General features: G+C 45.3%; 1 protein-coding gene across 1 annotated transcript in view; it reads left to right on the plus strand.

Annotated features, from left to right (window-relative positions):
* ENOX1 (ecto-NOX disulfide-thiol exchanger 1) overlaps nucleotides 1-15,034 on the plus strand; it is a gene marked incomplete at its 3' end in the record, with an annotated part of 213,887 nt that overhangs the window by 69,991 nt on the left and 128,862 nt on the right. Inside the window, exon 6 of the mRNA XM_082859621.1 lies at nucleotides 5,756-5,968. Within this exon, the coding sequence (XP_082715747.1) occupies nucleotides 5,756-5,968 (213 nt within the window). The remainder of the gene's footprint in view (nucleotides 1-5,755; nucleotides 5,969-15,034) is intronic.

The raw sequence follows: 15,034 nt of genomic DNA on the forward strand, positions 1-15,034 counted from the left end.
AATGTCCATCCTACCTGAATCAGTATGTGACTGTACACTCTAAGTTATTTCCACCTATCATAGAGGCTAGAAATCAGGGACAGCTGTATAGACATGCCATTCATTCTGTGTGTGTGTGTGTGTGTGTGTGTGTGTGTGTCTGTCCCCATTTCTGTGGAAAGAAAAGTGTTGTAGGATGTCTTCCTTTTTTCCCTCATTCTCGAGACATTTTGTTCAAGCGTGGAATCTCCCTTCCTGTCATTCCTTTCTAGACCCACCAGAAAGCAGGCTACTCCAACCCACTTCAGTTTTCATATTCAGGGCTCATGGCCTGGCTCTTGTCCCACTTATTGTTCTGAAATTCAGGGCCAGGTCTCCCTGTGCACCCAAAGAGGGAGAAGAAATACAAAACGAGCCTGTATCAGTGATTTTACTTAACTCACTAATTAATGAGAGAATGAGTAAGATGTTAAAACTGGTTCAAAAGAGAGTTTGCTTTGTAAAGACATATTTTCTTCTGGACAAAAATTCATTTACATTGTTACAGAGAAGAATTATTTGCATTGTTATGCCTTTTCACAATTTGTCTTCTGTCCCTGAAGAGTTGTAAAATAGCCTAGTCAATAACAATTAGAGATTCACATCCCTGGAAAACCAGATAATGCCAGAGGGGGGTGGAGAGGATCCTCTAGCCCAGCATTCCATCGAAAGGATCTGCAGTCTCTGTGCCCATTTCCAAGACTTTGACATTTTTTTTTCACATTTTTTTCTGGGATGAAGATGACTGACGTTTAAGCAGCTCTTCTTTAAATGGGGGTGGAGGGTTTGGGGACAGGGATTCACAAAGCTCACGAGAATCACATCAGAGCCTTTCAGTATTCGCCACTCTCTCAGATGCTACTTTCCATTTCAGGTTTTCATTATCTTTTAACTTAGGTGAGCTCCTCACCAGTTTCCCTGGCTTTTATTGAGTGATTTCTTCTAGTGCTTCTCCAGTTTCAATGTGCATATGAAACGCTTGGACTAGGATGCAGGTTCTGAGTCTGGAGGCCTGAGGAGGGTGAGGCTACGTTTTTGATAAGCCCCCAAACGAGGCTCATGCTTGTGGTCTTTGACTAGCAAAGATGTTTGCCATGTGCAATTTTTAGAATGCCTCCTACGTGCCCCGTGCTCAGTAAACGTGGAGAAGAGGGATAGGGAGGGAGGTGACGAGAAATGAAATAAGATGGGTATGGATTCAGATACTGAAGTGTGATCATCATTATAATATTATTTAGTCCTCACGAAGCTGAATACAAAGGTTATCACCTTCCCAGAATTAAAAAGCTAAATTCAAAGCTAAATGCAAGGGTTATTACCTTCCAGAATTTAAAAAAAAAAAAAAAAAACTTTCAAAAAGATTTTTAAGTCATTGGATAAGCTGATTAGCTTACTGTGGAAAGCTCTGCTTCTGTGTAATTATCTGATATCTCTCTTAACTTTCATTGCTTATGGGAATAACCTCGGAGGCCTGGAGGATGAAAGGACCAGCCAGCTTAAGGGCCGTGAGAACATTTATCTCTGGTAGACAATGTGAAAACACTCTTCAACCTGAAATTAAAATGTTTATTATCAACTGGTATTTCCCAACTTTTGACCAGTGGATTTACTGTAACTTTCCAGCACTAATGCACTGCAGATCTATTAGAAATAGAGTATAATGAAAGAAACTACGAAGGGAAAAACTCGGAGTGAGCAGAAGACTGAAATACATTTTGGAAGTTTTCTTCTCACGTTGACCCCTCAGAACTGGAGGGCCAGTGGATACATGAACCAATGATTACTGTATAGAGTGACTAACGTTTTCATAGCAGGATATGTAGGGAATTGTGGAAACGTAGCAAAGGGACACCGAATTCATGTTAGGGTTGCAGAAAAGCTTCCTTTATGAAAGGCACTTAGGCTGACTCTTGAGGGAAGCATTAACAGTTAGCCGGGTAGACCAGGAGTTCCGGGGCCCCTAGGATGAGCGCACAGTACATGCTAAAGCAGGGAGACAAGGCCATGGTCCTTAACAAAGAGGAGTGTGACAAAGGAATGGCGAACGGATTGAAGGGGAAACTGCAGCTCAAGGGAGGCCATGGAGCAAACAGTTGCAGTAGCCCAGGTGTGACATTGTGAAGACGCTGATTAGAAAACTGGGCAATTTTTAATGAGCAAATGGTCCATAGTCAATCCAAAATATGCCAATTTTCCCAATTCTTTGTGTGGAGAAGGCATGTCTGCACATTCTAGTTTCTGAAGGGCACCCATGTTCAGAGTTGAACCCACGCATGTTCACAGAAAGTATTTGGAATTTTTATAAGTGCGTCTTTGATGTGATTTTTATGAGCCGTGTTAATTTATTTCCGCATGAATAGCTTTAAGAGTGCCGCAATCTAAATCCTGTTTAAATTAGTTTATATTGTTTTCTGTTCTCTCTGTGATCTTTCCCCTGAACCCAGAATTGAATTTTCATTTGGGTATTGAAAATGACCTCTCCCAACACCCTCCTGTAGCCGTTCAGGGGGAGCTGCTGGCTTCGTCTTCATTTAATATAAAGTCACGTCTTACATGGCAACAGACATCGACTAGACTTAACCAGTCATTCGTTAGCTAATGTTTTCACAGTTAATTTAAACGTCAGTACATCAGTCATCCACCAGCCCGCCTCAGAAAGTTCAGAAACGAGGATGAAATTGGGAGTTTTCAAAACTATGTACTAAGCGATATATATATGTATATATGAGATATATACAGTATATAATGTATATTTTATTTTATTCATGTATACTGAGAAAATGGAATTCTGCCTACTATTACTTGTTACAATGTTAGAAAGTCTCTTGCCTACTTACTTTTTCAGCTGCGTATTTTCAGTTGCTTAATCCTAAAATTGCTGTCTCTCTTTCTGAAAACTATCAATTAGCTCTGATCTGGTGAACTTATGCTTTAGGTCTAAGAGTGAAGAACGATAAAAATTGGCTCTTAGGTCATTCAAGGAAACATGCATTTTTAAAATTTAAGTGTGTTCTTCCTGACAGTAAATTAGGGTATTTATGAACTGCGTAACCACAAGCAAGAGAAGAAAAAACTGCGCCCCTGCGAGGGTGAAAGAAAGATGGGACCCCGTTGCTCGCTCTCTCTCCCCTTGGAAGCCCCATAATGAAAACGTCTAGGATTTTTCTCTGTGTTACATAGAGATGCAAGTCACAGCAAGGGGGAGATATGGTTCATGAAGTCAGAGTTCTCTTTTCTGTTGTTGTTATTTTTTAAGAGGGGGAGAAAAAGAAGAAAAGATTTCTTATAAGCATTAGGTTGATTTCTGCTGTCTTTTTGGAGGCCCATTCTCCTAACACATATCTGCAGAGACGCAGAGAGAGGGAGAGAGGCAGAATTTATTCTGACTGTAAGGGTCGCAGTGGGGCTCCCACAAGCATAATGCTGAATTATGGGCCTCTCCACGGGTTGAACGCAGTGTTAAGTTGTGTGATGGATTCTATCTTATACAAGCCGCTCTGGTCCATGAAATAAGAACCCCGTGCAGCTGGAGTTCGCTGAGGGTTGAACTCAGACTGAAATTCCAGAGTTAACAAAACTGTGCAAACCAGCTGTGACGCTGAACAAGTGCGCGCTCAATTGCGGGTTGGTTGAAATTGGCAAGGAAACTTGAGTCTTTCATGTGCGGGCCGCCCTGTGGGCCTTCCCCAGGCCACTTATCTCCTCGGATCAAAGCGTGAGGGCAGAAGGGGCAGGTTTGCCCAGGAGTAAAGCTTTGATCCCCAAGCCCAGACTGGCACCACCCAGGCGGGAGAGGGCCCGGGACGGTGGCCCATCAACAGCAGGATTTCCATCCTGGAGAATCCACGGGCGCTGGGTCAAGCGACCCTGCCTTCACTCAGTGCACGTACCTCCTGGGCAGGAAGCAGCCACAGCAGTGAAGTGCCCTGGTCTGAAAGGGGGCCTCTGGGAGAAAAGGTACTCACGGTGTTCCCACAGCGCTCCGCCAGATTCACAAAGCACTCCGCGGATGCAGACTTTGTATGGTGTGTAACATACTAACAGCGGTGGTTGATTGTAAAACCTCTGGTGAGTAAAATAAAGTAAAATAAAATTCCTTTACTAAATGTGAACCACCTCTGTCTGTTCATCTAGAGTGTGTGTGTGTGTGCACACAATATATAATAATATATAAACAATGGAATAGACACATACAGTGCACAAGGATGCCTCTGCTGTCCCTCTAGTAGAGGGAACATGGGTAGTCACTTAGCATTTGTCAAATGCGTGAGAAGCATCTGAATCTTTTAGTCTAATTTTGCTTCTTAGTTTTAGAACTCAGATTCTACTCAGTTTACTTGGAAAATGTAGGATTTTTTTTTAAATTTTTATTGAAGTATAGTTAATTTACAATGTTGTGTGTGTTTCTAGGATATTTCTCTTAAATCACATCTTTTTGGGGGTAAAAAAATAGGGATGAAAGGCTCGTCTCCTCAAGTTTGTCTGGAAGATACGCAGTGAGCCTTCAGCAATGGGATCAATTAACGTTGTAAATACTGACATACAGCTTCCACTTCCAGTTAACTTAATCTCCTTCAAACTTGCTTCTTCTCCACCTCCAAGTAGGTGGTAAAACACAGATCTGTTCCAGTAACTATTTGCGAACGGGCGAGTATATTGGTTTCTTTGAAATAAACTTTATCACTTATTTACAGGTAGAACCTCCCATCCCCTCCCCCCATCAACACACCCCTCAAACCAAGTTCAAATGGGTTTCCAGTAGCCTTCCAAGGCAAACACTGACCACCCCGGAACAGGTCCTCTTTTGTTGAAAACAAGGAAATATTCTAGTTTTCAGCCTAATCAAATATGTTCTATTAAACCTAAAGTGAAATTGGTTTTGAACTGCAGTAGTATAAGAATTGACCTATTCCTACTACCACCTTGGGAACAATATCTCACATCACAATCACTTTTTTTTTTTTTAATTAATTAATTTATTTATTTTTGGCTGTGTTGGGTCTTCGTTTCTGTGCAAGGGCTTTCTCTAGTTGTGGCAAGTGGGGGCCACTCTTCATCGCGGTGCGTGGGCCTCTCACTGTTGCGGCCTCTCTTGCTGCGGAGCACAGGCTCCAGACGCACAGGCTCAGTAGTTGTGGCTCACGGGCCCAGTTGCTGCATGGCACGTGGGATCTTCCCGGACCAGGGCTCGAACCCGCGTCCGCTGCATTGGCAGGCAGACTCTCAACCACTGCGCCACGAGGGAAGCCCCCACAACCTCTTTTAAAAGTAATTTAATCTGTCATCCACATCTTGACAATAACTCAGCAGATTCTAAGTCAGAAAACTAGTATCACTGTATGCTATTTCTGGTGAAAGAATAAAGAAATCAACTGGAGGCCAAATAGGTGAATGACAGTTTTTCGAGCCAGTCTTAAGAAGGAGAAAGCTGGGTTTGGTGGAAGAGTGCAGTTGTACCGTATTTCAAAGGATGCCCAGAACAGATCTTCTAAAACTGAGCTCATTGAGAGGGTGAACCACCCCTTTGTTTCTTGGGTGGTTGCGCAGTGCCGTGGAGCTAGATGTGGGAAGACAAGCTAAGTGATGACGGAGCCATTAGTCGCAGGAAAGCTCACAAGGTCAAGTTCTGAAAACATATCCATTAGGATGGACCGTGCTTTGCCTTTAGAGAGGAACCAAAGTGAAAACCAAAATCTTTCCTGGGCGTGATTTGGACTTGGTGGTTTTGCATTTCCAGACGATAGCAAGTTTTCAGAGGCCATCACGGTGCTGCTGTCCTGGATTGAGCGAGGGGAAGTAAACCGGAGGTCCGCAAACCAGTTCTATTCCATGGTGCAGTCGGCCAACAGCCATGTCCGCCGGCTGATGAACGAGAAAGCCACCCATGAGCAGGAGATGGAGGAGGCCAAGGAGAATTTCAAAAATGCCTTAACCGGGATCCTCACTCAATGTAAGTAAGATTTTGGGGGGCCATCTCTTTTGTCACGACGTTGCCTTTTCTTATGTACTCTTTTTTTTTTTTTTCATTTGGGGGTAAGTAGTCCCATAATTTCCCATCTTACTCCATATCGAATGGCAAAACCTCGTAACCAATTTCATGTCCTGTGGCAACTTGGAGGAACACGGACCCCGCCCTGAGAGCTTACTTCTCAAGGTGAGCAGCATTTCTGTAGCTTTTCCTCAGAACACCCCGCCTGGCCCCCAGGGCGGGGCAGACAGACGCTGCTTCGGTGCCTGCTGGACCCACTGCAGTTCACACCGGCCCTGCAGGGTGGCCACCCTCGCCTGCGGGCTCTACACCCAGACCCGCACATCCTCCCCCGTGCCGAGAGTAGAAGCAGCCCCTGAATACACTGTCACGCATTGTCCTTGGGCTCTGTTTAGAAAGAAGGTCAGAAAGACTCCTCCTCAGGATCCTTTATTTGAGGTGAGCCTTGGCTGTCAACACAGGCAACTCAGGAGTAGAGATTTTTCTGCAGTATTATTTTTTGTCCTTTTTCTCATTTGGAAAGCAAATTGCCTGAACCACTGGATGCCGGTGATTTTTCACGTCCAGATCCTAAATTGATGAAAGGGAGTAAACGGGGCTTTTTCTCATAGAACAATAGTTAGGGAAATTACCCAGGGCTCTATTCAAAACAAAGGACATATATTTTTTTCCGGGCACTCTGCGTCTGTAGTTAATGTCACAGTGGCATCACGCCTCACAGCTGCTCATGTGCCCCTTGCTTGGTAAAAGCTATTAAATGACACTTGTAACGGTGCCATGCTTCATTCCACACCAGGTGCAGGACCCCGCACGGGATGGCAACATATGCAATTTACATATTCATTCTGAGAATACGTATTATTTTCAATGACATCATGTGCCAAAACGCCCATCACCTCTTTCATCAGTGTAAACCCCAGCCATAATGTATCCATTAGGATGGAAAGAGAGGAGGGGATGAAAAACCAGCATCTTAACTGTAAATGTGTTTTATATGACTTTGTTGTCAAAAGACCATTTTTGCCACAGTGTATAAATGTCACGTGAGGAAACTCCCAAACATAAACTCTGATAAGTGACCAAATATCCGGTATGAGACCAACCTGGGACACCCTGTCTTTGTAGAAAAAAAAAAAAGGAAAAACGGAACTGCTGTATCTCATAGAGACTACTGTCAGACCACCTTACCTAGATTCCCTGGTGGCGAGCAATGACCTTTTACCCGACTGTGTATGCCCAGCAGTTCTGAAGTTGGGGTTACTAGGGCTAGGCTAAAGTCCACTAACACCCAGACCACCCTTTAAAGGAGGGAAGCAGAGAATTGATTAGTAGGTGGGGTAGGGTGGATTGGTAGCAGAGAAAAGGGAGAGAGGGAAAGGCCACACCATTCTAATAATACAGTTCCTGCAAAGTTATGGCAAGAAGCCAACTGCCTGAACAGTAGAATGATCACTGATTACCTTTTGCTCACTAGCATCAGTTTGAAATAAATCCTTATTCCTGTGCGGTGTACAGTCCCGCTGGGCAGGGAAGACTCAATCCTTGACTCTCACAGGGAAGATAGGAAGGCAGCCACACATTAGAATAGGAGAGGGATTTTGGTTTTTTCTTACGATACCCGTTGAAAGAAGCACTTGTTAAAAACAAGCCCCCCATCATGCGGCTGAAAGAATGGGATGTGTCTAATGTTATACAGGTAGAAGCCAACCTAAGTGTGAAACCACCGAGAGATAGACAAAGAAGTCCAGCACGTGGGGATACGAACGTCAGTGTTTTACTCCTGATAAAAGCTGAGTTGGATAATGGGGTTGAGATCTGCAGCGATGACGGGCTTCCTGATGCTGGACCTGGGGGTTGAGCATCCAGCCACAGGCAGCTCCGAGGACCACAGGCTTCTTCCTGTGGAGCCTGTATCCGTATGTACCACATCACACGTGGAGAAGCAGGCGGGAATGAGTACAGGTGACCCTCGAACATCGCACAGGGGTTAGGGGCTTGGACCCTCTGCAGGATGAAGAATCTGAGTATAACTTTACAGTCGGCCCTCCCTGTCCCCAGTTCCATATCCGCAGATTCAACCAAGCACGGATGATGCAGTATGGTAGTGTACATAAATGGGCCTGCACAGTTCAAACCTGCGTTGTTCAAGGGCCCACTGTACCCTGTACAGGCAGGCTGGTTCACTTGCTCCCTGAAAAAGAAGAGAATGAAGGGCTAGAGCAGGGCCAGGAATTTTGGAGGAAGATCCCACCTCATGGAAACCGCAAGAATGGAGATTACTGTCATAGATAACACTAAGGTACCTCACCTGTAACACATCAAAATTTAAATTCTTGCTTTTAGCCTTCAAACCTGTCCTTCTTTGGTTTTTTCCTTCCCATTTTAATAAATTCGCAGACCAAAATCCTGTAAGTAATTTTCACACCCACCATCCCCCACCACCAAAGCCCACATGTAGGACAGCAGGAAATCCCATTGTTTCAACATTCAAAATTGACCCACTTTTATTCATTTTCACTGCCACCGTTCAAGTGCAGGCTGCCTGAACGATGATAAGAGCCTGTTATGTCAGTTAAATATGGTGTCCACTTGTAAGTATAGAAAACCCAAGCAAACTTTATCTTAACAAATGGAGCATTTTCTTTTTATACCCAGTGAAACCCAGATTTGTTGGCACTGATTCAGTGGTTTAAGGCTGTCAGGCCTGAGGTCTCTGTGATACTATCAATATTAACCTTCTTAGATAGTTGTCTAAGAGGGCTGCTGTTGCTCCTGCCATCACATCTTGTTTTTACAAGCTGGAATCACATAAGAAAAAGGAGAGGAAGAAAGGAAGAAAGGAAGAGGAAGGGGTTGCACCTTTAGAGCAGGAAAGCCAAAGATCCTCAGTAGGCTTCAATTTATGTCTTGTGCAGAATTATTACACGTGGCCATGCCGAGCTACAAGGAAAATGGGAAATATACTTTTTTGACTGGGCCCATTGCTCTCCAGAATAAAACTGGAGTTCTCCGAGTTAGGAAGGAGGGGAGAATGGCTACAGAGAGACATTTTGCAGTTTCTGCCATGTGTACTTCCTCCCTTTCCACCTTTCCTCCAGCTCAATCTATTTTTCACACATTGTCTGACATAAGTCAGAGCACGTCTTCCCCACTTAAATCCCTTGAGTAGATTCCCACTGCACTTACAATAACATTCATCCTCCCGGGCCTCAAGCTCTCCGTGCTTGCCTCTTCAACGTCAGCTCTCCCTCACCTCATGAGGCATCATCTCCACTGGCCTTTTTCCTGCCGAGCCCGTTAAAGCTACCTCCCACCTCCGAGCCTTTGCATATCTGTTCCCTCTGTCTGCTGTGCTCTTCCCTGTACTCTGCATGCTTCCATCCCTCTCATCCTTTAGGTCTTGGCTGTAAGGCCACCCTTTCAGAGAGGCCTTCCTGATCCATCCTCTCCCAGCAGGCTCACCATTCCTGCATCTCATCAGGTTCCTCAGGGCGCTTCTCCAAATGGGTATGACTTAATGAATTCTCTGGTTTTGGTTTATTATAATAAATGTCACAAAGGAAAGGACACGACTCTCCTAGTCATCGATATATATCAAGTGCCTGGAACATGGAAATACGCAACAAATATTTGGTGGGTGAGTGAGTGAATGAATGAGTACGTTGGAAGGAAGGCAGGAAGGAAGGCTGAAACAGTAAGCTCAGAAGTTTCCAGGAACCTTGTAGAACAGTTTGGCATCGGTGTTAGCACTGTCTGTGGGTAACAGAGTTTCACCTTGCACGTGTAATCAAACAAGTTGAAGAAAGAGCTCACCAGCTGTGCTCTTGTTGGAAACTGCTGTATTTTACCAGACACTTGGTAACAGGCTAGAGGATGTTAGGAGAGCTGGGGTAGAAGAATAAACACAGAAGTTCATGTTGACATCTCCCCAGTTGTCACTGTCTGACAACCTGTACCTTCCCCATCTCCCTATTACTGTTTGAGAGACTTCCCCCCCCCACCCCGCCCCGTTTAACCCTGTAATTTGATTCTGGGAACTATTTCAGCAGCCAGCAGATACCAACAGGGATTGTGAAAACCCCAGCTGAACTTGACAGCCCCCAGAGCTGTGCAAGGGGTGCGCGCCCCAGCCACAGAGGGCCTGAGGGGCCTTCGTGTGAGTCCTCAGTAGCCGGGACCCTTCAGGAGGACTTGCAGATGGCAGGTACTTTCAGTGTGAGCCTTAGCTGGAGTTAAGCCTGTGACGTAGAACGGGAGCATTGCAGAGCTCACTGAGCCATCGCAGAAGTTTCCATTCGTTTTTATGTGCTTTTACAAAGACGACAATTCCCCAGATGCAAAGGGGAACCAAATTCTAATGTGAAATTCACCATAAAAATATTAGCAGTAACCTGACTAGCCTGGTAGGTGTGTGTACATTTCCTCATCCTTTGAATTTTGAAATATATCTCATGTCATGTCTGGTGGAGTTACGTTTGTTCGTCTCCACCGCATTTTCTGCTTCCCCAGATGGCTTCAGGGTGAGTTTGGTGTCCATACACGGAGCTACCTCTAAAATAATAGCTGCGGAAGTCCACAGCAGTCGACGTACTTGCCGTATTTTCCAAAAGTAGGACCAGTCATCCCCCCACTTACGAGCTTTCATATTTCTGGCAAACACCACAGGAATCCCATTTGGCTTTGTCTTCTAGAATTAGATTAGGATTGTAAAGCACTGGGATTCGGGAATGACATCTCAGCTCTCCTTCTCCAGAGTGGCTGGAAATCTCTTGGTTATTTGACAGTTATTCCCTCCCACATAAAAGATCCCCACAATGTCAATGTTACGCTCCTAGAATTCCATGGCAGCCTCTCCATTAGAAAGTCAAGTTTCAGGGAGTCGTTCATAGGCGGTTTGGAAGCAGGTCTATTGTTGAACTAGTTTATTACAGCAAGTGGGGCTGGCCTGGTGTCCTGAAGAGAGGGCCCACTGAACAACTTCCAGGCAAATTCCGGTACATTACAAAGCTCCAAGCGCAGTAAAAGTGTGGGTCCCTATATAGATTTTGTTGGAAATAGCCAACTGGTTGACCAGGAGAAGGGAAATTCCAGTGCATGTTAGTCCATTAAAATGGATTACATGCACATATCTCCTTGCCTTGCTTAGCCTTGCTTTCATATTTGAACAAATAGCATGTGTTCAAAGGGAAAAAAAACCCAAGAGCCATGAATAATTTAAAGGTTGAGATTTATTTCAAGGTCTACATCAAAGGCCAGCAGTTACCTTCTAGCTTTGTTGGTGTTCAGTTCTGCCAACATTTGTTTAAGTTCTAACCTTCTTCCTATCTCTGGCCTTCACCCCAGGATGGGCTATGTAAATATAATCAAATAGGCATTGTTTCCATCTGAGCCTTGGCATAAAATGTCAAAGGGCAGCAACTAAACCCAACCAAGAGTTTGGGAAGCATGGCATCCATTCACTTCTACTTTGGATCGTTTTTCACCTGTGACAATGGATGTGCAGTTTTCAAAGATGTTAGATGAGAGCATCCTTTAAACTGGTGGGGCACCTAGGGCTTTCCCTTCCTTTCTGGATAGATCTCATTCACTATATATAAAGAAAGGAAAAAAAAGTTCAGTACGGGTGAATCATCTCATCCTTATGTCATTTTATTCTCATATCATCCTTATCTCATCTTTATGTCACCTCTCAGCCTACCCGTTGGGCAGAAACTCCCCCAAGTTTCCCAACTGAGAGACTTTCAGGTTTTGATCTTCCTTGCTTTTTAAACATTTATACGTCAGAGGAACTCCCCATAGGCCTGCCCACATTCAGGTTTTCAGTTATGAGCAAAGCTTGTCATTTCAAAGCTCAGAGAGGAGCTGTTTATAAAGTTGAGGAAACATGTTCCACAACACTCAATTATTAATGTGCATGCCAGGTTGATCAATTGTCCATGCCTTGTTACAACACACACACATCTGATGAAAATTTAAACACTCCATGATCGTCCCACTCTGGTAATTTCCCAGCACACTTCCTGGTAAGAGAGGAGAGAGGGAAGGGAGCAAAGTGGGGAAAAGGCAGACGAGAAGCAGAAGGTGATGGAGAAGGACTTAGTAATATTAATTTAAGATTATGTGGGGCTTCCCTGGTGGCGCAGTGGTTGAGAGTCCGCCTGCCGATGCAGGGGACGCGGGTTCGTGACCCGGAGGATCCCACATGCCGCGGAGCGGCTGGGCCCGTGAGCCATGGCCGCTGAGCCTGCGCGTCCGGAGCCTGTGCTCCGCAACGGGAGAGGCCACAGCAGTGAGAGGCCCGCGCACCACACACACAAAAAAAGATTATGTGCCATAAGTATTAGCAGGATGGAAAACTAGAAATTGTTGAGTGTCAGAGCTGGAGGGGACCTCAGACCTTCATTGACCCAAGCCCCCTCATTTTATAGAGGAGGAAACTGGGTTTCCAAGAGCAGCCCTGATAGGCCCCTGTCATTTAGCAATTTATGGGCAGATTAGAACCCAGGACTCTCGGCTCCTTGGACAGTTCTCTTTCTCTGTGTGCGTTGTGTTTATGAAAAATGAAAAGGATCAGAGGAGGATAAGTATAAGTTTATAGTTTACAGGTGGGTGTGAAGAAGTGTGCTGACATCACACTGAATATAAGAGCTGCTACCTGGTCAGAAAACAAAGTCTTTGCCTCTAGCACGACCCTCTATCCCCCCTCCGCACTCGTACTTCCTCCCCATCCCTTGTCTGAAGCATTTCCCCTCCTCCCCAGGCCAGAACCAAAGCTCCTATCACACCTCCTCCATGAATCTTTTCTGTCTGTCCTACACATAACCACCTCCCTTTCTCCTCCCTTCTGTAGCGCTTGTCGGTACTGTCTACTTGGGCATTTGATGATTCTTTTAAGCATCAGGTTTGGGGTTTTGGTTTTTTCCTCCAGCAAGATTTTAGGCTAAGCAGAGACAGAGACCGTTTGCTGTTCTCTTCTCCCGCCTCACTGCCCCACTTTCAGGCAACGTTCTTGTAAGCACTTCAGTATACAAATATGGGTTGTTGATCCCGTGTCACAGGTGAAGATGAAAGTCGTATTGGAAATTGGGCTGAAACCTAATAACTGTGAAACACATTCTAAATGTTGGTTTGGGGGGTAAACCGTGATCTTATCTGGCTTTGATCTAATATACCATTCTCCTTAAAAGTGAAATACATAGAATATGCTTTAGTTGAGAATTTTGCAGAAGTAGTGTTAGAGCACTGTCATTGATGTTATTTTAACCTGGAGATTGGGAAGGTTAGAACTATCATGCAGATTTGTTCTGTGCATTTATGATAGGAAATGGCATCAACCTCATCTTAGATCTCGAAAAAAGCCGACAGTGGAGAGTTGTGAGCCCAGCTTGACCATAAATTAGCCAGGTGACTTTAGGAAAGGCCTGGAAGCTCCTTAAGTCTTCGTTTTCTCATCTCTGCGATGAAAGGGTTTGACCAGACAGTCCCCTAGGTTCTCTTCCCACTCTGAAAATTCGGCTGTCCTTATCGTATCAACAACTTCGACCCTTGAACATCTCTGAATGTCTGCACACAACAAGTACCTGCCGGGATGTCAGTAAGTCCGGAGCTGATCATAGAACAGAGGATCAGATGACACTCTCCGTGCCCGTCCGGACTCTGCCTGACTGTGGAGGTTAAATCTCCGGGCAGTACTGTAAGTTTTAAGTTTCTTGAAGGCAGATACGACGTGTTCTTGACTCTCTGTGCAACTGAAAAAGAAGTACTGATTAGTATTTGTGCTCAAACAAAAGAACACTGTCCAGGGAGACTCATGACAGAGTAGCCACAGACAACGTGAGAGAACATCTACCTAAGGAGACAAACTGCTTAGGTGTGCAGACCCCTGCTCTAGCAGGTAGCCTTGCGATCCGCAAAGCCAAAAATATATCCTGTCTGTTCCTTCACAGAAAGTTCGCAGACCCCTGTGCCGTGGGATGACAGAGGTAGGAAGGATATTCAGGACTGACCCCCCTTGACCTTGGGATTCAAACAGGTGGAGATTTTCGCAGGCCACACAGCTGCTTAGAGGTGGAGCTGCGGCCTCAGAAATGCAGGCTGCGTGACCCTCCCTGCCCGCCCGCGTGCCCCCAGAAACCCTATGCGACTCCTCGACCCCTAAAAGCTCTCCCTCGGCCCCACCTCAAGCTTCGCCTGCTGAGGCTTTTATTCAACAGTGATAAGCAAAAGCAGGACAGCACGGATTTTAGATGAAAGCGCGTGCTGAGCGTGTACCCCGAAAGGAGTCAGTTGCAGTCTGGTAGACAGGTGAGCAGGGGCCCTCTTTCCAGACCCTGGGATTCTTCCTTGCTGTCTTTCACATATTTGTCTTCTTTGCAGTAGAAAATTCTGGTCACCGTAACATTTTGGACCAGCCGTTGTTAAAGCCTTTCCTGCCCGCCTTGGCGCTCTCCGCAGCCTCCCTCTCGGCAGTTCTCATGCTGGGGTTCACCGGGGCTGCAAGGACCAGCAGCGTCTCTGGATCTTTTTGTCCCCAGTGCCTAGTGCAAGGTCTGGCACGGCGGTGTGCTCCACAGTGTTCGTAAGACTTTGGCCCATAGTACAAATGCATATACACATGGGTATCAATGCACGATTTGAAGTTGCACAGATGCTATTTTCCATCCCCAGCTTCACCACTTGCTAAGTATATGACTGGTAATAATACCCTCTCTGTGAATCTCAGTTTCTTTCTCAGTGAAATGGGCATAATAATAGCACCTGCCTCAGATCGTTGTTGGGGAATTTAAATGAGGTAACGTTTTAAATCAGAGGTTCTCAAACTTCTTTATGCATTGGAATGACTTGGGGACCTTGGAAAAACAGACTCTGCTGGATCGGTGGTTGCCAGAGGCAGAGGTTGGGGGGTGCAGGGAAGGGGTGAAGGAGGGCAAGAGACACAAACTTCTAGTTATAAAATAAGTAATTCCCGGGGATGAAATGCACGGCCCGACAGCAATAGTTAACAGTACTGTATTGTGTATTTGAAAG

Source organism: Leucopleurus acutus (genome assembly GCF_964270905.1).
Source record: "Leucopleurus acutus genome assembly, chromosome: 18".
NCBI classification, from domain to species: domain Eukaryota; kingdom Metazoa; phylum Chordata; class Mammalia; order Artiodactyla; family Delphinidae; genus Leucopleurus; species Leucopleurus acutus.